The 24,369-nt window shown below is 38.4% G+C and overlaps 2 protein-coding genes across 2 annotated transcripts in view; one reads left to right on the top strand and one right to left on the bottom strand.

Moving 5' to 3' along the window:
• LOC122563820 (spermatogenesis-associated protein 22) overlaps positions 1-2,070 on the top strand; it is a 53,817-nt gene extending 51,747 nt beyond the window's left edge. The window contains exon 10 of the mRNA XM_043718012.1: positions 1,027-2,070. Coding sequence (XP_043573947.1) covers positions 1,027-1,218 — 192 coding nt within the window. The 3' untranslated portion in view covers positions 1,219-2,070. The remainder of the gene's footprint in view (positions 1-1,026) is intronic.
• A 14,084-nt stretch (positions 2,071-16,154) lies between these two features.
• The window catches only part of LOC122563961 (transmembrane protein 211), a 276,557-nt gene continuing 268,342 nt past the window's right edge, over positions 16,155-24,369 (bottom strand). Inside the window, exon 3 of the mRNA XM_043718313.1 lies at positions 16,155-19,404. Within this exon, the coding sequence (XP_043574248.1) occupies positions 19,178-19,404 (227 nt within the window). The 3' untranslated portion in view covers positions 16,155-19,177. The remainder of the gene's footprint in view (positions 19,405-24,369) is intronic.

Here is a 24,369-nt window from a genome sequence, read left to right on the forward strand (position 1 = left end):
ATCCGCATACATGAACATCAACTATCCACGAAATGACAAAACCAGCTATCCTTAGTAGCCACACACGCAGACAACAAGCAACATGAATTCGACTGGGACAACACTACTATCATAGGGCAAGCCAGACAGAGAACAGCCAGGGAATTTCTAGAGGCATGGCATTCATCCACAAACTCCATCAACAAACACATCGACCTGGACCCAATATACCAACCACTACAGCGGACAGCTGAAACTGACAACCGGAGGCGGCAGGGACAGACCACTATAAACACCGGAGGAAACATCAAAGAAGCGCTTCACAGCAGGCTCCCAAGCACTGATGATGTCGCCTAGCCAGGGGACGAAACGTTTGCAACAAAAACTTCCAGCTCGGCGAACAGAACCACAACATACTTATATATTTATTACTGGTAGGTTGACTAATAAACTTATAAGTCAATGTAGTTAAGCTCTAAAGAATCAGGGAAGATCTTCTCTCCAACCTCCCTTGTCTCTCACCATTCCCCAAAAGCTGCTTATTTTCATATTCCGAAGTTGTCTGGCACAACTCTTATCTACTCACTGGAGTGAAAATTGTACTTTTTTACTGAGAGAGGTTGGGCTAGTCTGGAGATTTTCCCAATTTGATACTGAAAACTGTACCAGTGTGTTGGTACATGCTTGTATCTTTACTTTGTTTTAGTTTAAGAACAACTTAAGACTGCACTGCCTTGACAATAATGCCGTTCAATTCCAAAATTTTATGTTCGTGTCAAAATTTGTTATGTTCTTAGTTGTTTCATTCTATAGATGTGTTATGCCAACTGAGTCTTTCTAAATTTTGTTTAACCTTGGCTTGGGTTCTAATGAATAAATTGTAGTGCTTGGCAGTAGTTTCTATTTTGTATTTGGTCCACTGTAGCTATCATATTAGCATTGAATGCTGTAAGACTTGTAGCACACCAAGCATTTTGATTTTTCTCCCCCTCCTACTGAATACTAATATGCCAGTTGATATGTCAAGCCTTGTATTTGCTATTTCAGGACCGTGACCTTCCAAGGCTGATCAGAGGTCAAGCACACAGATGCATGGGAACCTATGACCAAAGAAGAAATCTTTTTAAATGTGTATCTGTTAGACCTGCCTCAGTTGTAGAACAAAAAACCTTTGCTGAATTTGTCAGTGTAGCAAATGCTGAAATGACACAGTTTGTTAACGCACTAAATGAACTCTGAATACTTCTAAACCAGTATCAAAAATTTGTCATTTATTTGTGTCATATAAGAAAGAAAGGCTGAAAGAAAGGACACTGTAAAATTGCAGTTTGAAATATGATTTCATAACTATTTCAAGACTTTAATTTTAAAGTTACAATAATAGATGGGATAAATGTGTTTTGTGAATCAACAAATGTTGATTGAACCATTAAATCTTTTATTTTAATGTTGAATACATATATTCAATGCTGTGTTACTTTGAACATATTTAAATGCATGTTGAGGAAAAAATGGTTCCATTGCAGGGTTCCTTTAAAAATATAAGATTCAGAATGCTAACTTGTGTTACCTCTTGTAAAAATACACAAACCTGTTCCAAATACATTCTTTTTCATTTATCATCAGTTCTTTAAAGTTCTCCTATGCAGTATTACTGCAGTGCCATACTCAAAATGAAAGGGGGAATTTTTCTCTGATTGAAAATTGGCACCCCAATGAAAACGTTTATGTCGGGCAATAAAATAAAGAGCATCCATCTAAACTTTTAAACTTTATTACCACCTATATGAAATATACTGTTTCAATTTTATGCAAAGGATTTTAAAATTGGTTCCTTACTAATCTTATTGCAGACATTGGCTGTCAGCGAGTGCCTTATCTGATGTGTTATGATGTTCACAAAGCAATGATTAATGATTGTGACATCGTTATTGCAGTGTTTTCGAAAAGTAATCAGTATTTGATTTTAAGAAAATTCTATGTTGAATTTATATTATCCCATTAAGAAATCAATAACAAATTTTGTATATTGTGTCACATCCAATACTTTAAGTCAGTAAATTATTATTCATTAAAGGCTCTTTGCTGCTGCTTTTATTGTGTTGTTACTCTGTTGCACAAGTAATACTTTTAAATTGTAAATCCAGGATTTGTATTATTAGGTGTTTATTAATTATGCACTTGATATTTTAATCTAAACTCTTTTCGGCAAGAATGAAAAGCAGCTGCTGCCCTATGAATTGGGAGCTCACAAGTTCATTTGGATGTCTGAGATGAACACCAAGGAGGAAATAGAAGTCAAAAGAGCGCTAGATGCCACCAGCTTTCCAAATTTACTGGATGAAATTTAAAAAGTGGCATTAACAATAGTGTGGTAAATATGCAGAAATAAAGAATGATGGCACATTTTGGAGAACTGTGCACAATTCTGGTCACCCTCCTGTCGGAAGGATATTGTTAAATTGGAGCGAATTCAGAAAAGATTTACCCGAATGTTGCCGAGTCTGAAGAGTTTGAGGTATAAGGAGAAGCTGGATAGGCTGGGACTTTTTTTCACTGGAGCACAGGAGGATGAGGATGCTTTTTGAGGTTTATAAAATCACTAGGGACAATCACAATCACTACAGTGACAAGATTAGGAAAAAGTCTTTACACAGCAAGTTAATGGAGGATGAAATGTTTCATCACAGGGAATAGATGCAGCAGAGACCATTGCATCTTTTATGAAAATGATAGGTAAATAGTTGATATAGGTGAATCAAGGTAAGGGAAGACAAAAGGTAGTTTAGGATTGCTCTGCTAACGACACAAATCAATGGGCCAAATTGCCTTTTTCTTTCTATCTATTCATGGACTGTGCCATAAATTTTCCCTTTACAGTGTTGTTAACAAAATATATTTCTTACTTTCCCTACTTCAGTTAATTAATAATCTACCTAAAGAAAATGCCAGTTACAATAGGGGATATAAAATGGGAACCATTGATTGTGGAAAATAAATCAACTGAACTCATAGTTCAAAAATGCCACAAGCTAAAAACTAATTACGTCAATTACAAGTCTTCTATTCTTAATAATCGACCAGTCTCCAATGTCTATTTTATTTTTACAACTGGTTTAAAAAATCTTATCATTTTAAACTTATTTATTTAGTCGTTTGCAATTTTTTCAGGCAGCTTCACCATTGCAGAGAGGCTCTCTAGTGGCACATACAATCACATCAAATGAAATGGCTCAAAAATGGGAACAAGTCTGAGAGAGTAATATATGCTTGCCAAAATGTCTTTTAATTGCAACATATTAAAATAAATTTAGTGCACATTAAATGGAGCTGTTTTATTATACAACATCAGTAATCTACTGTCAGTAATATCAAAGAATATATCGAAGATAAATCTCTGCAGAAGTCAACCACTAGGTCACATTTCCCTTTGCCAGTTAACTATAAATAAATAATTACTTAAAACTTACAAACTGAAGCTGTATTATAAAATCTATAATCACATCTCAATAGCAGGAACATGTATCACATTTACGAAGTTATAAACTGGATTTATCATTGAATATGTTGTTCAGATGCCCCATTTATATTGCAGAGATTTGGCAAGAAGCTCACTTCATACCAGCAGGACGTGTGCACCTTCAAACCAGTTTTTGGTCATGTTCACCTCTTAGGAATTTAGTTGACCCAGACATTAATATATTGCAGCTTGTGACATTTATTGCACAAAACGGAAACCAGGACTTTAATGCCACTGAGTAAAAAAAAATGAGCTGAAAACCTGGCTTTCTCAAGATGTCAGCAATTCATCAAATTTGCAGTGCTTAACTCGTTCATTTTGCTCAAGTCTAATTTCTGTTCCAGTTTGGTTTCATGGTTACTATTAATGGCAACTATCTAGGGGGTGACAATAACCACAAAGTGCCATTTCCCTGCCACCATCTCTCTCAGCCCCTATTCTCCATCCCAACTTTGTGATAAGCATGTTGCTGAAAAATGTGTTGCTGGAAAAGCGCAGCAGGTCAGGCAGCATCCAAGGAACAGGGGAAACAACGTTTCGGGCATAAGCACTTCAGGAATGAAAAGCGCGTTGCCTCTAGCATGGTTACTCCTTTTGATTACCTTGACAAGATCTGATGTTCATCTCATAAGAGGCAGCAAGCTTGTGTTGTATCTCTTGGGATAACGCTCAATAAGATCTGGAAATTACTAGGATAACCTCTTTGCCTAACTTTAATGATCTCACCTAAGATTGAATAGATATTGCAAGGCATGTTTAATATCACCTTCCTTCCCTCTGTCCACCTTTTTTGTAGCTTAGTCATACAGCACAGAAACAGGCCCTTAATTCCAATTTATCCATGCCAAGTTTCCCATACTAAATTAGTTCCATTTGCCTGCATTTGGCCCATATTCCTCTCAATCTTTCGATTCACGTACCTGTTCAAATGTCTTTTAAATGTCGTAACTTACCTGAACCTACCACTTCCTCTGGCAGTTCATTCCACATACGTGCCACTTTCTGGGTGAACAAGTTGCCCCTTAAATCCCTTTTAAATCTTTCCCCTCGCACCTTAAAAGTGTGCCCCTGTAGCTTTGAACCCCTTCACCCTAGGGAAAAGACTTCTGCTATTCACCACCTATATGAAATATACTGTTTCAATTTTATGCAAAGGTTAAAATTACTCTTGGCATAAATTTTGTGCGAAGTGATTGTCTGGTCCAATCAGGGAGCCCTGACTGACAGTTAAGAACATGAGTGTCAGAGGTTCTGTTCACTCTGAGCTGGCTCTGAGGAAGCTGAATCAGTGTCAAGGACTCTCCATGTGTAAATGAAGGGTGACTTGGTGATGGGATACCAGACTCTGTGGTGTTATGTCAGTATCCTCACTCTCGGTAATGGGGAGATGCCATTGGCCAATTGACACAGTAAGCCCCAATGTCATGTGCTGCTGTCCCATTGCCATCAGCACTAACTCATTCTGCATAAACAACTATCCATCTTATTCAACTAATTCCTTCTCTGTTGTTACACAGGCACTTCCAGCATCATGGGAACTTCCATAAGGATAAGGCCCGCACTGGACACCCTCTGCTTCACTCCACCTCTGAGAAGAGAACCAGCGAATCCTTAGAAGATGTACTGGCATGGTATTCACCTGCACTTTTCACCAGTTCAGAGACTTCCACCTCAATGGACGCTTGGTCTACATTGGAATCAGTTGCACAATTGAGCACGCTGATATATCACCACAGCTGATTGAGGAAGCAATACCCCTGAGCTATGGCACACTGTCAGACTGCCAGAGGCTGGGCACTTGGTCAGTCCAGGCTGAAGCAGTGTCCCCATTCTCAACCATAAATGACAAGTGGCAGATGGAGTTTAATTCAGATAAATGCGAGGTGCTGCATTTTGGGAAAGCAAATCTTAGCAGGACTTATACACTTAATGGTAAGGTCCTAGGGTGTGTGGCTGAGCAAAGAGACCTTGGAGTGAAGGTTCATGGCTCCTTGAAAGTGGAGTCGCAGGTAGATAGGATAGTGAAGAAGGTGTTTGGTATGCTTTCCTTTATCGGTCAGAGTATTGAGTACAGGAGTTGGGAGTTCATGTTGCAGCTGTACAGGACATTGGTTAGGCCACTGTTGGAATATTGCATGCACTTCTAGTCTCCTTCCTATCGGAAACATATTGTGAAACTTGAAAGGATTCAGAAAAGATCTACGAGGATTTTGCCAGGGTTGGAGGATTTGAGCTATAGGGAGAGGCTGAACAGGCTGGGGCTGTTTTCCCTGGAGCATTGGAAACTGAGGGGTGACCTTATAGAAGTTTACAAAATTATGAGGGGCATGGATAGGATAAGTAGACAAAGTCTTTTCCCTGGAATGGGGGTCCAGAACTAGAGGACATAAGTTTCGGGTGGGAGGAGAAAGATGTAGAAGAGACCTACGGGGCAACCTTTTCATGCAAAGGTTGGCATATGTATGGAATGAGCTGCCAGAGGAAGTGGTGGAGGCTGGTACAATTGCAACATTTAAAATGCATCTGGATGGGTATCTGAATAGTAAGGGGTTGGAGGGATATGGGTCAGTGCTGGCAGGTGGGACTAGATTGGGTTGGGATATCTGATTGGCATGGTCAGGTTGGACCGAAGGGTCTGTTTCCGTGCTGTACATCTCTATGATTCTATGACATGCTCAACTTGCACAAAGAGGCACCATCACCTTCCCCATTATCCAATTGAACATCTCGAGCAGATAATCTATGGGAAAGGTCAGAAAGGTAAGGAAATCCTCAAAATCAAAATTGTTAACTTTATCCCCAAAGAAATAAACTGTAATGTACTCTGGCCAATTTGCATTGTCAATGCAGCAATTTGTGTAGTTATCATGCAGTTGACTTTCAATCCAGCATGGTATTGGGTTCCCAATTTGATACCCCATTCTTCACATTCTCTTTTATGTTGTCCTTGTGGCCTCAATGACCTTTCAGCCTCTCTTCATTTCAATTAAGTTCCTTCATATTACCATGTGCTAACTTTAGCCCAGAGCGCTTGTTGGCCCTACATCCTTCCCATGATGACCTTGAAAAAAATCCTTTGAGATCTCCGGGTCCCCCTCTCATTCAGTACGAGGTGCCATTCTGCAATTGCCTCCTAACACAGTGACCCTTCCTTTAATGACTGTACCCAGACGTGAGTTGCCTATTTTCCCATGGGATGCCAGGAGTAGTCTCCCGATTATCATCCTGACCATTATTTATCAAGACTCCATAACTGACCATGGTCCAACTCCTGGACTGTAATCAGATGACACCCTTGACTGACTGTAGTCCCCCTTCATCCCACTAAGTACTGTTCTGACTTTCACACAACACCATTTTCTTCAAGCACATGCTGTGGAAGCTGCTGCCACTTGCTGCAGCCCTGATATTGACATAGCACCCTGCTGTACAGTCACATGTTCACCCCCTTTCTGACTGATACATTTACTCTTTGATTCTCCGTATCATTACAAGCTGCCTGGCTCTCTCTCCGCATTAAAAAGCAGGCTAATCAGTGAGGTTGATGCTCTGTAACTCCGCGCTCAAGATCTTGTGCACTAAAAAAGACAATACTATCCACAAAGCTGGATGCCTCCTAATGAGAATCTAAGTCAGTGAATGCTATCAAGCAAGATTAGACCCATACGGTACATGTCTTCATGTCAGCACAAAACTGTCCTGCTCGATCCATGAGATGCCTGGCTGATCTTACAGAAAATTGCAAGTGCTAGATTTTACCTCCAAAATAGAGGGATTATGCCCTGTATTGGTGGCTTTGTTAATCCAAGAGTAATCATGATGATGTGGTGAGGCTGGTGCTTTGCCAGTACTGAGTTGTGTGAGTGAAAGATCGAGGACCTTAGTAGCAATGGACGGTGTAGAAACCTTGTGCAGAAGTTCCATGAAGAGAGAACGTAGATAGCCAGCATAATTATTCATGATTGGCAACAGACTCTGAAGAGACCAGTCACCAGGTATCTACTCTGGATCACCTCTCAAGCTTTTGTGCCAGCAACTTTCTCAATAGAGGAGAATTGGATGTATAACATTAATATGATAAGTAGGGGAATTCTGAGATGCAAATATATTGAATTGAGCTAGTTGCCACTCGAAAGCTACATTACCTCTTATTTTCCTTCTGCTTGAATCTCCAAAGTCCACGTGCAAAAATGCCACTCTTCTAGAGGGAACAATGCTCGAATAAGATTCTGATCTCGGCATTTAAAGTTTGAGGGGAAAATTGAGTATTGTGCAATGCCAAGAATCTGACTTTTTCATTCTTGGCCAATTCAGTCACCTCATTCGCCATTATTCGCATTGCAATAAGGAGGGGAGCTTCTGTGCATGGTCTAGTATCAAGTAGAACTCCAGATTTATTGTAAGTGGAATTTCAATGTTTTTTTTGTTTTAAATGCATTTTTATATTAGTGAACCTTATAGCATTCTTTACAAGATATAAGGCATGTTAAGAGACAAGTTCTCCTGAACATTTTAATCTGTGACACAATCAGCACACTTACTATCCACTGCTGGATGCCTTAACAGTGGACTTGTATCTGTATAGTTTTGCAATAGGGATCATTTTACTATTGTCTTGCTTATCCAGTGGTTAGCACTGCAGCCTCACAATGCCAGGGATGCAAGCTCAATTCCAGCCTCGGGCAACTGTGTGTATGGCACATTCTCGCCATATCTTTGTGGGTTTTTGGGTGCTCCAGTTTGCTTCTACAGTCCAAAGATGTGCAGTCTAGGTGAATTGGCCAAGCTAAATTGCCCATAGTGTCCAGGGATGTGTTGGTTAGGTAGATTAGGCATAGGAAATGTAGGATTACAGAGATAAGGTAGTGGGGTGAGTCTGGTTGGGTTGCCTTTTGGAGTGTCGGTGTGGACTTGTGCTGAATGGTCTGTTTCCACATTATATAGAATCTATGTTTCTATCTATGGAAATAAGAATCAGCCATATTGTATGGGGCACCAGTTTTAAAGGAAAAGGTCTTACACACAATACTGTTTAAATGTACTTCACATATACCCATTTACTTAACAACTATAAACCATCAATCATTTATCATATTGATCACAACGTTCTTGCACATACTGCTTTTCTTTCGGTTCCAATAAATTAGCATAAAGGTTGAAGTAAACATAAAATGATCCAAAGATAGCGTCTACTTTTAAATACCAATAAGATCTGTATTGGCCCCAGTTGATTTTCCCTTTTGTTAATGTGATTGACATTGACTTAATCAGATTTTGGACATCTAATAAGACAAGTGAATAATTTTTGGGTTTGTAATTCACAATTTTATTCAGTAACAAGTAAGGTACATAAATGTATTAAACGTCATGAAAGGTGCAGACATGTCAACTTAAACCACAAACAGAACTGGTCAAGGAGTTTAAAATTCATTGCGTACTCATCAACATAAAAATTCTACATTTAGAATGGTCAATAAAACCTAACAATTGACTTGTTTATTTATTTACAATAAAATCACTGTACAAAATCGAGTTCACAACATCAGAAAGTGGCACATAATAGAGTGGATTACCAGTGTCTGTATGTGGAAGTTTTGAATGTGTTTGAAAGTACAAAAATTATACTTTGATGCACTTAGCTTGTTTGCACTTTGCAGGGATAGATTACAGAATAACTTATCGCAGCATTACAGTCGTCCCATTATCATGCTGAGGCTGATCCAATGTCTTGAGCTCTATAAGGTAAGTGAATGGCATTAATTAGTCTCCTGTAAAATTATTTAGATTATATCAGTTATGTTTGTTACTCACTTATCCCTTGAATTTAATGCAGATTTCTTTCTAGAGAAGTAAATTAGTCCCTCTAATGTTTAGGGTACGAGAGAAAGCTTGTGTTTTGATGTACAAAAACATATTTTAATAAAGCTATGTCTTATAGCCCATCATACTTTGTAATAGTGATTTCTGTGCACGTGCACTTGTTATTTTGTAATATTTATTATGTTATATTTCAAGGCAATTATTTTCACGAGGTTTATTTAATTAACATTTTATGCTAACTTAAACTGTGGGAGAAGGAATTACATGTAAACCATACTGACTGGGTGAAGAAGCATTTTCTTACTTGTTCTGATGTTGGAATGCTAATGGGATGTATTGTAAATAGATTATGAATAAGATTATTTACACTTTCTTCATTTTAGAATTGAGATGAGACTTTTATGATTTGATTGTCCAGAATTATATCAGGGCAGGGAATAAAGGAACATTCTGAGTTGCAATTATCAATGAAATGAAATGGAAATTTTTAGTATAGATGTTTGGATATCATGGACTGAATTTTCACTCACAGGAGAGGGTTAGCAGAGTTGCGGGCACACATTGAAAATTTTGTCCCCAATGGGTATCAGTGAATTCTGGTGCATCTGGCATTTTCAGATGGAAGTTTGGATGTGGGTGGGGGAGTTGGAAACTTGCTGAAATCCAATGATTGTCCCATTAAAACTCCTTAAGGAGCCAGCAGAAGGTCAGATGTTAATTTTTGAACTAGTTTTACAAATAATTTGTGCACAGCTGTCGAATTCAATATGGGAAGTAGCAAGGTTTTATTTTAAACTGGAAAAAAAAATTGCCATGAGGGGTTTTGATGAGGTATTGGCTACTGTGTTGTTTGTCTGACCATCTGGCCAATTTTCAGAGCATGATGCATTCGGCTGTCTGAACTCCTGCCTCCTCGTTTGTGCAAATCAGCTGCTGACCCTGTAATGGCTCCCTCCTACCTTTGTTGGCTTGGTTGAATAGGCATACCCACTATCCTTGGCTCCACTAATTGAGTTAAATTAGGGCATTAACATTTGAACAATGAGTGGTGCAGACGTGGCACAGGATTGGCACATGAACATTATCCAAGCATTAGAGTTCTGACACCAATTTGAAAATCAAGACTCAATTGTAATTTTCTGTTTTATTTTCATAAACTGAAGCAGAATATTAAGTAACAGTCAAAACAAGAATGTGACTGTTTTGAAATGAAAATGTTGTTGCTAATGTGTTGAACATTATCCAGATGATGTGGAGGTGCCAGTGTTGGACTGGGGTGGACAAAGTCAGAAGTCACACAACACCAGGTTATAGTCCAACAGGTTTATTTGAAATCACAAGCCTTTGGAGCACAGCTCCTTTATCAGGTGAAGGAGCGCTGCTCCGAAAGCTTGTGATTTTAAATAAACCTGTTGGACTACAACCTGGTGTCATATGACTTCTGACATTGTGTCGCATGATGTACCATTTATTTCATGTAAGAGTTATTTGTAACATTTGCTCCATATTATTGTCTGAAAACCAATCTCAAACGTTTTGCCCCTCCAATTTTCATCTTTCTTTCCCTTTGTTATCCTACCAGCATTAGCCTCTCTCTCTAAGGCACTTTTCCTCAGTTAGTTTTCACAGTGAATATTCTCAATCTATTAGCTATGGATGGCAATTACAAAATCATGAGCATGTTCTTCCGAGAGTAGAAAGAAACTGGATCGGAGGAAGGCTCAAGAACCAGAAGACAGAGATTATAGGTGATTGGCAAAAGAAACAATGATTATATGAGGGGAAAATCCTTTTTCGTAGTGAGTGACTGTATTCTGAAAAGTCCTGTTTGAGAGGATGGTTAAGGCAGATTCACTCATGGCTTCAAAAAAGGAATAGGATAAACACTTAAAGGAAGGAATATTTAAGAGCTAGGGTTGAGGGACTAATGAAATTGCTCTCGCAGTGAGCTAGTACAAACTCAGTGGATGGAATGGTCTTCTTTTGTAATGTGACCATTCTATGATTTCATGAATTGCAACTGAACTCAATTCTGTTCTCATTAAATGTCAAAATTGATGTATTTTACATTTCTGTTGCGGGTGGTGGAAGTTATTCTTTTTTGGCCATTTGATGACTCACAGAAGGGTTCACAGACAAGTGGTCACCCCTGGGGGGATCACAGAGTCATGCAGCAAGATCAGGCTCTTTGGCCTGCATCCTCTGCCAATCTATCCCACATTTCACACTTGGTCCGGTGCTCATCTACATATTTTTTAAAGGTTGTTTTGCTTTCCTATCTCTACTACCCTCTCAGGCAGTGCATTCCAGATTCTGGCCAACCTCTGAATGAAAAGGAGTTTTTAGTCAAATGCCCTCGGAACCTCCCGCTCTTCACTTTAAAATTATGCCCCCTCATAATGGACCCTTCAACTAAAGGGAACAGCTGCATCCTGTCCAGGCCCTCATAATCTTATATACTTCAATCAGGTTTATCTTGAACTTTCTCTGCTCTAATGAAAACAATTTGAGTTTATCCAGCCTTTACCTGAGTCCATTTTAGTGGCCGGTGAAATTCCAGCTGATATTTTTTTTAAAATGGCTCAGTATTGCCCGATGATCTCTTTAACATGTTTTAAGCTAAACATTTTCATGGAGTCTGCCTCCACTCTGCAGCACAGTTGGAAAGATGCAGTGGAGATGAGAACCAAATTGCTGTATTGACCTCCAAATGTTACATGCAACTAGTCACATGCAATCATATTGCCACTAGTTTACAGCTCAGAATGCATTGTCTGCAATCAAGCAGGTGCAACAGCCCCAAATGCTTGCCTATCTCAAATTCTGTTCGCAACACGATGCATAAATCTCACTTCAAACGACCGAGTTGAATAACACCACGTTAAAGAAAACCCTCATTAATATTCTGAGTGTGAGTGTGAGTGCTGGCTGATGGATTTGATTTAAAGTGACATTTCAGACAACACTTCATTCTTTAATTGCATTTAAAAATAAAGGCAAATATATACAATGAAATATGTTCAACAAGTTATGTTACAGTGTGCTACTCCATGAGTCATTTGAGTATTTATTTGAGTATCATTTGATTTGTGTTTTGATGGCAACCTTTAATGTTATTAAGATTAAAAATATTGGAAGGTAATGTTAAAAGGAATGGATCATGTCCGGCAATATCATAGCATATTACACCAGATATCAGAGTGTCATTGAGAACATGAGAAAACTCTTAAGAATAAAGCTTTTTACATATGAGGAAATGCTCCTGTAGCAAGCTCGCATCTTGGCATCCAATGATATTTTGATAATCCTCAATTTCTTCCTCTCTATCGCTATGCCTGGTAATAATTCCAAACATAAATCATTCCTTTTTGTGGAAAAACAGGTTGCTTCTGTTAACTTTTTGACTTACTTCTCACAACTTTAATCTTGTGTCTTAACGTTTTACCAGCTAACCCTATTTTGGGGTTATTCTGGGGTTATATCTTCTAACTTTTTTTTACTCTAGGCTATAGACTTCAGGATTCTATTGTCTTTCTTCATACTTCATCCTTTTTTACACTCAGATTCACACTTGTTGTATTACTTTGCATCATTTCCAGTATCTGTTTGCGTATTTTCTGATCAGAATTGCCCAGGACCTGGGCCAAATCACTTATGACCCTCTCAGCTGAGAAATTCATATAATTTGGACAACCTCATGAAAGGGGAAGAGCACAAACAGCTAAAAGGTTACATCAACTTCAGTAAAAATGATAAAGAAGTAGATGATCAGAACATATTGTGTCTAATACACTGGTCATATACTGTGTTGTAGCATAACTAATAAACTTAGTCATTTGGTCATGTAGAACTTGGGTATTACTGACAAAAGATACACTTTGTTGAAACTTTTCACAATTGGATTAGTATTCTTGTGAAATGTCCTGATGAGTGCAAGATTAAATGCTTCAACAAATGTGCCTTTCTCCCATAATACTTATGTTTAAAATATTTGAAATAGTTTGTTAGGCAGTTGATATTTGACCAGCTTTACTAATTCTGCTAATTTAAGTTATTAGTTGAGATAATCTAGCAATCACCACTATTTCTACTGGTCTAAGCTAAAGGGGCATGTTACCCTGTATATGAAGCATGGTGAAAACTGCTGTTCTTGATTTTATTGAACTGTTGGCCACCTTCACTGTCTTCAGAATTAAGAAGTTCCTTGGGCTTTGATATTAAAATAAAGAAAGTCAGCTTGCAATATTTATTAATTCATGTGAAATTTCTTTGTCATCAGTTTTAATAGTGGAACTAAATTGTTTATTTTTAAATGCATGATGCTTGGTGAAATAATGGAAAAGGAATATCAAATAGGTACTATTTGCATGACTTTGTCTCAAGGCAATTTTTAAGGGTGAAATTAGATCTACACCTGGCTTTGGCTCATAGCCACTAAAGAACAGATCAGTAAGATGTTAAAACAGCCACTAAATTAACTTTGATTATTGGTCAATTTGCCAGCTTGGTTGATTTCAGATCAAAGCTTTTTGCCTACAACAGTCAGTCTGGATAATTCCCAAAGCTGACTGCTGTCCCATTGGAAATTAAGGCAGTTATCAATGTGACTGTTTCCAATATTTCCTACTGTTCACCACGACCTGAAAATTGTTTGAGGTACAAACACTGGTTTTTGACCACCACTCTATAAGTTACCTGCAGAACTTTCTGTGGAAAAACAGACAGCCACTTTTATACCAAACATTTAGAAATCAGTTTACATAAAAATGGGAAAAAAAAATTAAAAGAGAATTCCAAATATAGCACACACACTTTTTGTACACCATGTACAAAACCTTCTTTTGAACGAACTGTTAAGTGGAAAACCTGGTTATCTTGTTTATTGATGTTTCTTGCTGTTAGATAATAAAAGGCACAAATTGGTTTGGTCAGAACAATGTGTAAGACAGAGTAGTAGAGTCAGTTTGCAGTAATTTCATCCACATTAAGTAGTAAAAGTAAAGTTGTCATAGTCCTAGAAGATCATAGGTTGCTCTTTCAATACAGAGAGAGTTGCCTGGTGGTGAGTTTAACATGAGGGTCTCCACACCTCCGGCAAGGGCACCTTCATGGTAACTTTAGCTGGTACTTGAACTGAACCCATGCTGTTTGTCACCCTGCAGAGCAACCAACTGTTCAGCCACCTGAGCTAACTGACCCCCAATGTTATGTACAGACAGTTTCAGATGCAATATTATAGCTGTTACATAGAGTTTTAAATATCATTATGCATATTAAATGGAAGAGATTGGCGGTAAGAAAGCTGTTCCATTTTGCAATCCGTTCACTTATAGTACATATTTATCTAAAGGAAAAGAAAATTGGACCCTTCTATTAAATCTAAACAGAGTTTCATTAAACAATTTAGCAGTTTAAGTAAACACTCTGTGGTTGTGGCTGTGAATCCCAGGCTGGTCTTAACACTGATCTGATAATTGTAAATGTGATTTGGTTAACTTCTTGTCAAAAGCTAAATGTCACCTCAGTTTGGCCAGGCAATTTTGGGTGCAGAATAAAAAACTAATGTTTCATCATTTTTTCCAATAATTTTAAAAATCAACTCCTAGGGATTTCTGCCCTGGTGTTTTGTTAAAGAATTAGGTAGAATTGGGCTGGGAAAATGTTAAATAGTAGAGAGGAATATGTATATTATTAGAAAACAAGCTAGTCTTGTGCTAGAGTTTACTGATATCAAAGTGTAGACCAAGCCAATAAAACCACATGTTCCAGAAACGGGGGGAGAAGATTTTCTATGCATGTCATGCAAATACATTTATGAAAAACCTGGTGGAAATCTTCCTCATGGAGCATTTAGAATTCCATGTTTCTGAGTGGCCCATGATATAATTATTCATTTAATTTTAAGTAATTAAAGTCTTATGATATTAAGTCATGTTTGCTTCATTTCAGAATTTGTTTTGCCTATTGCGCTGATAATATAATGGAGTAAAATTTCTAAAAGAGCCAAATCAAATGCCGGTGTTAGGTTATTATCACTCTTTTCAAAACCTATTCTGATCAAATCGTTTTTTTCTATTGATCAAAAGCTGCATTAAATTTTGTTTATGTGTAGGGGACATTAAGACTGCTGTAGATCACTGAGCAACTGTAATAGCTAAACAGATGGACTGTGGAATTTTAGTCACACATTATTGCAGGTCTCATCAAAAAGTATTTATAACTGATGTCAATTGATTAAGTGCTAAAAACATTTGTTTTGGACTTTAAATGTATTTTGTTACAACAGTGGTACATATAGACTGTCATATTTTAACATCCCATCATCTGATTGCTCTACCTGAGACCTTTCATGGACTTTGAAATGGTTTTTAAAAGAGGAAAGAATACTGACCTTAAATGGTTGGTGTGATCACAGGACCACAAACTGAGGCAAGCCTAGGAGATAAATGTGGAATAAGTGAACCCATCTCTCCTGAAATTTTATCTTAGCACATTGAAACTTTGCAACTGAGTCAGCACCAAGGAATTCACATCTCTTAATTCACGATTACATGATCTTTTCACATTCTGGGATATGAAAGGGTCACCTGCCAGTTAGGCAGCTTTGAAAGACAATGGAGCCAGATTTAGGAATATACAAACAAACCATGTTTCAGTAGCTGCTTGCAGAGCAGAAAGGAGGAAAACTTACTTTGTAAGAACAAGACTTGGAAATCTTTATCTCTCTCCTGTTTCTCTCAATCTTGAAGGCAATACTTTAAGGGCATTTAAACGGTCATTGGATAGGCATATGGACAAGAATGGAATACTGTAGGTTAGATGGGCTTCAGATTGGTTTCACAGGTTGGCGCAACATCATAGGCCAAAGGGCCTGTACTGCACTGTAAAGTTCTATGTTCTATATTCTATGATACTTCCCAAAAAAGCAAATTGAAGAACCAACCATTTGCAAGAACTCAAAAAAGTGTTTATATATTTTCCCATTGCGGAAGGTACAAGTCAACAATTAAACAACTATTGCCTTAGGTTAAATTCTAACACAAGGACTCTAAAAACCTTTAAATTGCTAGCCCTTATTCTTCCTGCCTATACTAAACACTTTGATTTTTAAACTTATCACCCGTGTCTGCATGCATATTGCGTTTTCAAATTATTGTTCTGTTGCATTAATAGATTGTAAAATTCCTCTTTCATTCAAAAAAACCTTTTAATTTTGATGAGTATGACTATTTAGTTGAAGTGTGTGTGTTTGAATGAAATAAAAATATTTGTTGCACCGAATGAGAGGAGTTTGAAAAAGGGGGAGCTGATCAGCCTTCCTCATCTGGTCATAACAATGTTTTAGACTGATGTAGCTCTGAAATCAAATTTGATATCCTCAGCTTTTAATGGTGTTACCTATGCTTGCAATTCTACCTAATAATCATATTTTAATACATTTTCCCATCAGGCAAAAAACTTCCAATTAATCTTTTAATCTGTTCTAATTTAAATCTCAACTCAGATCATAAAATGTAAAGGACTATACTTGCTTCAATATAGGGTTAATCAAAATTGCATTCCTCTAGATATTTTATTTGCAAATAACTGAAACCGTTCTGGTGAAAGGAGCATATAAATACCTGCAAAGTGAATTCCAAATAAGATGTTAATGTAATTTGTTGTTTTTCAAATGGACCTGTTCAGGGATGTTATTATACACCTTTGGAATAGGTGGGATTTGAACACACGCCTCCCTGGAACTGGGTAGAGACACTATCACAGCACCACAAGAGGGCCCCAAATTAATCTCATTCCAGCCTGGCTAAAGAATTTTCAGGTGTGAAAAGTCCAATTTAATCAATTAGCAATTGGAAGTAGGGGTAAGGTATAAATTGCTACAATGACATTTACTAGAATGCTAAAATAAGATTTTTATGTTAATGACATTGATAAGGATCCTTTCAATCAGATGCTGCATGTAGGTGTCCTTGAAGGCTTTTATAGATCAGTTTAGAGATACAATAAAGAAACTATGAGATAGAGGATGTAAGTTCCAAATTTAAGATGACAATTTAATCAGTATTTGATCAATACGGATGTAATGGGCAATTTAGTGCTTTATTTGTTTCAGGGTTAGGCCAATGGTCTGTGACATTAACATTCAGACTGCTTGCCTTAAGAATAGAACAAAGGTATTTTGTAGTGAATAGAATTACCACACTATTGAATATTGTACAGCAAGTAGATTATAGTGTGTTACAAATTTGTTCCCCAAATTATCCCCATCTAAGTAATATATAACGGTTCTAAATGAAAATTAATAAAGCAAATAACTTCTGTACAAGTAATTGTATGTCAGTGAGACACCAAGAAATTTGGTAAATCTAAAGCTTGCAGGAGGATATATCTTGTTAAAAAACTATGTGTAAAATCAACTTAATTTAAAAAAAAAGATTTTATATCATTATCTTAGTGGTATATATTAGTAGTAGACTGAGGCATCTGTCGGGGGGGAAGAAATTACTGTTCACTGATTAATTCCATTTGGCTGTAGTTCCTAGATCCCAACAAGTTGAATTTAATGCCATTTGGTGTTGTGTAGAAAGGACACATTCTCAATAGGTGGCATGTATGTAATGATAAGTTAATAAGAAGGAATTGTTAAGGTGGAACCATTGTATTAAGTAACAACTACAGAAGTGTAAAGCCATATGGATAATTTTTCTAGATGTTTATCCTGAATTTGTTCCTTTGTGATTGTAGCACATGTTCTGATGTGTTTTGTACTGACATGAAAGTTGGAGGATCAAAATTGAGATTCTCTATTTAAAGGTTAACTACACTGATCATGAGACATTAGTGGACAGACTGCATGAAGTGCTTTCAAAGATTTTAAGAGTGTGCAGCCCTTTGAGAACTTAGGCATTGCATTGATCTTACAACCTTGGTTAGAAATAATTGTACATGCAATCCTTGGTCCACAGTTTGTTCTATTTTATGTCCATCTGCTAACATTTGATAAAAGTCTCACTGTGAGGTCTATTACTGAGATTTTGATCTTATGTTATAAAGTACAATAAGATCTCCAGTTAATTGACAAGCTATGCTTTGCTTTTAAAACTGGAGTTATCTGCAATCTCCAGCATGTTCTGGATGTCTGCTGATTAAACTTATCATTTCAGTTTCAAAAAGTGTACATTTCTATGTTACCTGGCAGTCTTGTACACTAGTTAAAATTTTATTCTGATGCTCGCAGACATGGAACAGAAGAATATTTTGAAATAAGCAACCTTGTAACCACAGAATTACTCTTCATTTTCTAATCTGTTCACAGTTCATTGTTTGAGGGTTGCATTGAACAATGATAAACCTCAGCATCCTTCTTATGAGCTAGTAAACATTATGCTGCCATTCTGTAACTGTGATATCTTCACAGAGCTTATTTCTGTTACTTTGTTCATCGTAATCAAAATTCTTTAGTAAATTGAACCCTCGCATATCTGTTACTCAACCTTGTAGTTTCCTCAAAACTACAGCCAACCCAGCTGATGGTACAAATTGCCTGAATTAATAGATACTTGTTTCCGGTTAAATTTATAATCCATGTAACAGTAATACTGCTCACAGCACGTATTTCGGAACTGATTTCCTTAGAACATTTTGCACAAATTGCAGTGTTGGCAGCTGGTTGTGTATTTTGAGGAAATCAGGAAGACTTTTTGTGTAATGCACTTTGGGTCACTTAAATCAAATTGACCTTATTTTGCTTTTTTATAGCTTAAAGAAGTGCTCTCATATCTTCTGTTCATTACTGAAAGTCGAAAAGCAGGGTTTTTGTTTAGCAGTGCTGTACTTGTCCTTTTTCAGTAACGTGTACTATAAGATTGTAGGTATTGGAGTCGGTGAGCTGGATTCTTTCGGTGCGTATTTGGAGAAGAAAGGTAAGAAGACTGCAAGCATGACCCCGACGATGGCAAGCATATAACCCCATCCAATCTGACAATCCGCTGCATGATAAATGCTGGAATTTCCGCAGTATTTCTGCACAAGGGGTGAGTTCAATCCGAAAGGATAGATCAGGAGTCCAGATGCCATAATAAACACTGCAAAGAGAAAAAAACAATTTATTCATTTAGGAGCTCCATTATTGTAATTTCTTCCCCAGTCCTCTGTAGCAGAAATCAGAATTCTTTTCATATGTTTCTGGAATTAAGTCAGTAACAAGTAATAGTACAACAATCCTTCATTTTAGGGAATGTAAGGAATAGCATTTTAAAATCACATGACTGATATGGTTGCAAACCCCATTAGAAACGCACAGTTTTTTTTGGTATGTTCCCTTATACTTGAATGACTCATTGTACACTTGCTTAAGTAAATATACAGCAATGCACATTTGTCATATGGTAAGTTGTGGTTAGGTCAATTATTACTACAAAAAAACTCCATAACATCGACACAATTTGGAGGAAACCATTGGCACAAAGCACCTTCCTAAAGGAACACATAGACTCTGACCGAACATCTCAACAATTAGACCTCAATCTGCCTTGGAGCGTGTGGACACCCCTCTGTAAAATATGTGGGTGGTGTGGCTACCTGATGTACAAGTGGTTCCTTAAAACCTGATGCACTGAGTTTCTGCGGCAATTTCTGCTTTCACTTGCTCCTTAATCCTTACCTGGCTGATTCTGTGGAAAACCTTGCTTCCAACCCCAGATTTGACCATGACATCCTGCAGTTACACTTGACTCTCCAGTAAGGGCATCAGACTAGTTCTGCAGTGGAATACCAGACCTGGTAGCTAAAGGAATGCAGCAACATATGAATCCAGCAGGTCTGTTGCTTTTTGGAGCACTGCTTATGAGCCTGTGGCAGCAGAAATGCCTTAAACCCTCTTGAGCTTCCAGCAAAGTCTTCTGCCACTGTAGGTTTACCAGACTCATGATTTCCACTGAACAGCCGCAGCACCCACCTCCCTGTTTCTAGCTTCGTATTCCTCTTCCATACATCTGTGATGCTGTGTTGTTTCTTCCTCAGCCCACCCACGATTGCCAGTCTGACACACCTAACCAACCCATCTTCTAGTGTCTGCTTTCTCTCGATTGCTGGGTTCTTACCCTGACATTGTCATGTGCTGTTTTCTGGCTTGTCAGAGACATCTTCAATAATCCCTGGCTACACCCTCCCACCCTTTGCAATCCCGCTTCGTGGTCAGTGTCAATGTGGCCGACTGCTAGGGAGTACAACAGAATTTCATTTTTAAAGAGTGATAATGAGAGCATGCCATTACATTTGGCAGGACCTTTGGTTTTAATGCATTTTGAAGTTTATCCTGTTTTACAAATCTCAAAGGTCAATCAATAGGACCTGACTGCTATAATCCTGAGCATTGCTCTGGAGTGGTTAAGCATATTGATCTGTATTTTCAATAATGGACTATTATAGCTGCTCAAAATTGAAATAGTGAAATTTCAGCTTCTCACATAAATAGTCACAGATAAATTTAACCTTATGCCTTTATTTTGGTTGCATCTATATCAAAGAGGCTCACAGAAGGATGCACAATAAAAGCATTTCAGTATCACTTATAATGATGGAGCTGAACAAAACAGGAATGTTTCAATCTGCAATTGCTCAGTTCACTAAAAGCGGATCATAACCTTTTATTGAATAATAGTTTGATGTCATCTAACCAGCCAGCACAATCTACAAGTAAGCAAGATCCTATTAATTCTGCGCAAACAGTGTTTGACAAAGTGCATAGTTTGCAGACAAAGAAACTGGAAAAAATTAGAAAACACTTGAAAGCATTAGAAGGCAACTTAATTGGATTAGATTCAGTGATTTCTGATTCCTGAACCTTCCTATCAAGCTGCACATTTCTTGTTCAAGATATTGCATTTATACAGCAGTGGGTTTTTTTTATAGGATAGAATGACCATAGCAGGCTGATTGCACTCCACTGAGATGTTGAAAGTGAGATGTCTAGCTGGCTCACTGAGTCTCATGTTCATCCGACTCGAGGAGATGTACACGTCAGGTGAATTGGTCATGCTAAATTGCCCATAGTGTTAGGTGCATTAGTCAGAGGTAGGGGAATGGGTTTGGGTGGGTTGATCTTCGGGGGGTCAGTGTGGACTTGTTGGGCCGAAGGGCCTGTTTCCATACTGTAGGGAATCTAATCTAATCTAGATGCTGTCACAGAACCTATCTGTCAAGTCTCTGCAGCAGACTGCTCAGGACTGACTCCATAGTGTGCAAGGTTTTTATTTCCCCAAAAGGTATCAAATAAATTTCGGCTCCACAAACATTCTCTTTTTCAAAGGAGGAAGTACTTTGAACAAGAGGTTTTTTACACGAGAATCTCCTTTTTAAAAGTTTAGAGCAGGTTTAGTGAGGTTAGAGTGATAGCACCTTAGACACTACAGACAGAATTTTAACCCTGACACACTGCTTCTGACAGAGGACCTGGAGATGGGTGTCATTTCTTCTCTCACTTTTGGCTGACTCCTATGTGATGGCAATTAACATTTTCTAATCAACCTGTTCAGAGATGTTAGGATACACTGTTGGAGCAGGTGGCTGTTGAACCCAAGTTCAGAGATAGGGGCACTGCCACTCTGCAAAGAAGCACCCACAATTAACACATACATCATGGCGACATACGCAGGAGCCACGTGCAATCCGTACCACTTACTGGCTTCTGAAATTATCCCTGTCAGGAGAATGATGTTTAAAAAGGGTGACGTGGTTGAGGTGCAGGATTGGGACGTGGAGTTTCTCTGGGCGTTAGGTCCCTGCATTTGTTTTTGCTTATCCGTTGGGCTCTCACCTCTGAGATAGACGATTGTGGCTTCATGCCCCCTTTCAGCACACCAGCTGACCCGATGCCGTACAGTGCTGCCAAGGGCAGCTCCATGTCTATGAAGGACTATTCAAAGGAGCAGGAGGGGAGCACCAGAAATGTTCCAATCCCTTGAAATGGGCAATGCCTTACTTCTGGTAACACAACTCAAATCACAAGCAGATGAAGTTTATTTTAGCAGAATGTGGAAAACGTGATTCTTGGGCTTTACATTTTGGAACAAAGGGTCTCAAGTTGCCAGAGTCTTTTGGATAGGATAAGTACCCTTTTGAATTGTTAAAGATTGAGGTAAATATGTGTAAAAATTGTGGTGTAGTCTGTGGGAATTTGGTGTTCCTAGCTCGGGTAATCTTAATTTTAATAATCTCAAAACCGGGTCTAAACTAAAGCTTCACTAATAAAATTTCTATAGTTCCAGAGGACTGCTCTCTCAGTAGAGAGAGATGACTGCTGGTGATTTAATTTGTGGGGTATGACACCTCAAGTGAGAGGGGGTGAGTTTGAGAAGATATGACCTTCATGGTGACCTCAACCCGTACAGGAATTGAACCCATGCTGTTGCCGTCACTGAGCATCACAAACAAGCAGTCCAACTAAGTGATTTCCCCCCCAACATACATACACCCCCACCCACCAAGAGTGGCTAGACTTCAAAATCACTTCACAGGCTGTAAATACTCTCTGGTCAAGGAGGTTGCAACATGTGAGTCTTTTGTTTCCACATCTAAGGTTAATTCAAGCAAGAGTCTAGAGCAATTGAACTTTGTGGTCTACAAGAGATGCTTCATTTCCAGTGGTGCAGCAAAATCAATGCACTGTTCCTGGCAAGATGTTATGGCCTCATCTTTGTAAAACAGTCCAACACCACAGTAGATCTGCTGATACTGAACTTGTGTTGTCTGTTTCTTTGAGCAGTGATTGATGGAAATTAAGCCGCCTACGCCAATAGCAAGCAAATGGCAGGGCAATCTTGAAGGCACAGACTATAACAGCACAGCTCTCCAGTTATGATGAACATTTCCAGAACACTGGATCAGATTCAACTGGAGGAGTTTTTCTAAAGTGGGACAGCTCATTTCAGGACAGTTGTGAAGGGAAGATGAAAGAAGTATATATGTGCTGCCTGAGAGGGTGGTAGAGGCAGGTACTCCTGCAACATTTAAGAAGCATTGGGCAACTACTTAAAATACCAGGGCATAGTAGGCTATGGACCAAGTGCAGGTAAGTGGGATTAGTATAGTTTGGTGTTAATTGGTCGGCGTGGACATAGTGGGCCGAAGGGCCTGATTTTATGCTCCATGACTTTATCCAGAGGAAGCCCGTATGTGAATGTCCCCCAAGGCGCGAAATTTACAAAAGGGTGCTGTATTTGTTGAAGTACATTGACAGCTTATACCTCGTATGACATTGCCAAATGAAATCATAGCCTGAAACCACATACTTGTTCTCTGATGAGTTCCTATAATATGAGGTTGTAAGGGATTGGTTCATTGCTTGAATTCTATTGCATCACAAAATTTCAAATCCCCAGTCAAACTTTTCAGATTGTCTTTTGAGCCAAGTGATAATTTCTTCATACCCAATTTGCGACCGATTCTGTTTTTCTCTCTAATATATTTTACTGATGGAGTTCAATCATCTAGGCCAGTTCCTCACTCAGCCACAATAGAATACTGCACACTTAATACGGTGAGACAAATACTCAGTGTTTTATAATGAGCTATGGTTAGGCCATAATCAGTTCCCAAAGCTGTCTTTGAAAGTGCAGTGCAAGTGGCCATTTGTACCAAGGGTGGGCATTCTCCAACAGAAAACACTAACACTGGGATTGCTGCCAGTGGGACATCCTCCAAATGTTGCAAAGCCCATCATGTGTTTGCTTTCTGATTATTGTATTATTCCTGACAGACTTGCAGTACAATAATAAAAAAAACAAAATATTGTGGATACTGGAAAATTGAAATAAAAACAGAACATGCTGGAGAATCTCAGCATCACTGGCTTGGCCAGCATTTATTGCCACCACTAATTGCCTTTAGGGCAGTTAACAGTTGACCACATTGCTGTGGGTCTGGAATCATATGTTGGCCAGACCAGGTAAGGACAGTAGAGTTCCTTCATTAAAGGACATTAGTGAGCCAGATGAACATTTAGGGCAATTCTGCCTCACAATGCCAAGGACCTGGGGTTTGATTCCAGC

This window comes from Chiloscyllium plagiosum, chromosome 28 (genome assembly GCF_004010195.1).
Source record: "Chiloscyllium plagiosum isolate BGI_BamShark_2017 chromosome 28, ASM401019v2, whole genome shotgun sequence".
NCBI classification, from domain to species: domain Eukaryota; kingdom Metazoa; phylum Chordata; class Chondrichthyes; order Orectolobiformes; family Hemiscylliidae; genus Chiloscyllium; species Chiloscyllium plagiosum.